Source organism: Coregonus clupeaformis, chromosome 6, assembly GCF_020615455.1.
Source record: "Coregonus clupeaformis isolate EN_2021a chromosome 6, ASM2061545v1, whole genome shotgun sequence".
NCBI lineage: Eukaryota > Metazoa > Chordata > Actinopteri > Salmoniformes > Salmonidae > Coregonus > Coregonus clupeaformis.
This window is the reverse complement of record NC_059197.1, coordinates 31207991-31209671: the sequence shown is the minus strand read 5'-3', so window position 1 is coordinate 31209671 and position 1681 is coordinate 31207991. Positions and strand designations below refer to the sequence as shown.

Here is a 1681-nt window from a genome sequence, read left to right as displayed (position 1 = left end):
CACAAGATAACACAACACAACACAAGAGAACACAACACAACACAACAGAACACAAGAGAACACAAGAGAACACCACAAAACAACAGAACAGAACACAAGAGAACACAAGAGAACACCACAAAACAACAGAACAGAACACAAGAGAACACAACACAACAAAACAGAACACAAGAAAACAGAACAGAACACAACACAAGAGAACACAGGAGAACACCACAAAACAACATAACAGAACACAAGAGAACACAACACAACAGAACAGAACACAAGAGAACACACGCAGAGGAGAGGTCTGGGGACCGACTAAGGATGCCATCATGATTTCTGCTTCTCCCTGTCGGTTTGAGAACAAGGTCTGTAATAAGAGAAACAATGAAAGTAATTGGATTAAACACGGATTACCAGTGTGCTCCTAAGGCCAGCGAGGCAGCGGCAGTTTTCTCTTAAACCCAAAATAACGCTTTTCAGGGACGCGCTCTATTTTTATTCTGCAAGATCAACTTCCAGACCACTGATTGGTTGATGCGGTGGCGTCCCGCCCGGCTAGCTACCAGAACAGACCAGAGAGAGGGATGGAGAGTCTGGACGAACTAGAGCACCCTCTCCTAGGACGGGAGAGTCCCAAGGCAGACCCCCGAGGCCTGGGTAACACCTGCACCCCTAACCGCCTGAGGTGCGAGGAGGATCAGACTCTGCCCCCGCTGGGCTGGAGGGGTTACTGCGGGGGGCCAGGAGAACCAGGACCAGGGGCACTCCGGCACCAGCAGGCCCAGCAGCTGTTAGATCCCTGCTCCCTCCCCAACACTCTGGAGACCATGTACCCACCAGCCCCTCTCTGGGGCCGACCTGACCCTGACACCTTGGGCCTGGGGAACAAGGACTACCTGGAAACCACGTTCGTGGACATCCACCCCGAGTCACCGATGGAGAGGAAACTGTTGGCAGAGAGCCAACAGGATGCTCACTCCGTCTTCTACAGCCTAGAGGACGAAGACGAGCTGCTGCCCAACTACGAGGTGAGAAAGGATCTCATTGTGGCTCAGTCAATAGGACATGGCGCTTGCAATGCTAAAGGGTCGTGGGTTTGATTCCTGTACCCCCATACATAAAATGTATTCATGAAAGTCCCTTTGGATAAAACATATCTGCTAAATGATATATATCATATTACTCTACACTCAACAAAAATATAACGCAACATGTTGGTCCCATGTTTCATGAGCTGAAATGAAAGATCCCGAAATTTCCCATATGCACAAAAAGCTTATTTCTCTAAAATGTTGTGCACAAATTTGTTTACATCCCTGTTAGTGAGCATTTCTCCTTTGCCAAGATAATTCATCCACCTGACAGGTGTAGCATATCAAGAAGCTGATCATTATACAGGTGCACCTTGTGCTGGGGCCAATAAAAGACCACTCTAAAATGTGCAGTTTTGTCACACAACACAATGCCACAGATGTCTTACGTTTTGAAGGAGCATGCAACTGGCATGCTGACTGCAGGAATGTCCACCAGAGCTGTTGCCAGATAATTGAATGTTGATTTCTCTACCATAAGCCACCTCCAACGTCGTTCTAGAGAATTTGGCAGTAAGTCCTTCCGGCCTCACAACCGCAGACCACATGTAACCATGCTAGCTTATGACCTCCGCATCCAGCTTCTTCACTTGCGGGATCTT

General features: G+C 48.2%; 1 protein-coding gene across 1 annotated transcript in view; it reads left to right on the top strand.

The window, feature by feature from the left end:
* Nucleotides 1-203: 203 nt before the first annotated feature.
* Nucleotides 204-1681, top strand: part of tmem91 (transmembrane protein 91) — a 12021-nt gene continuing 10543 nt past the window's right edge. The window contains exon 1 of the mRNA XM_041878171.2: nt 204-1016. Coding sequence (XP_041734105.1) covers nt 573-1016 — 444 coding nt within the window. The 5' untranslated portion in view covers nt 204-572. The remainder of the gene's footprint in view (nt 1017-1681) is intronic.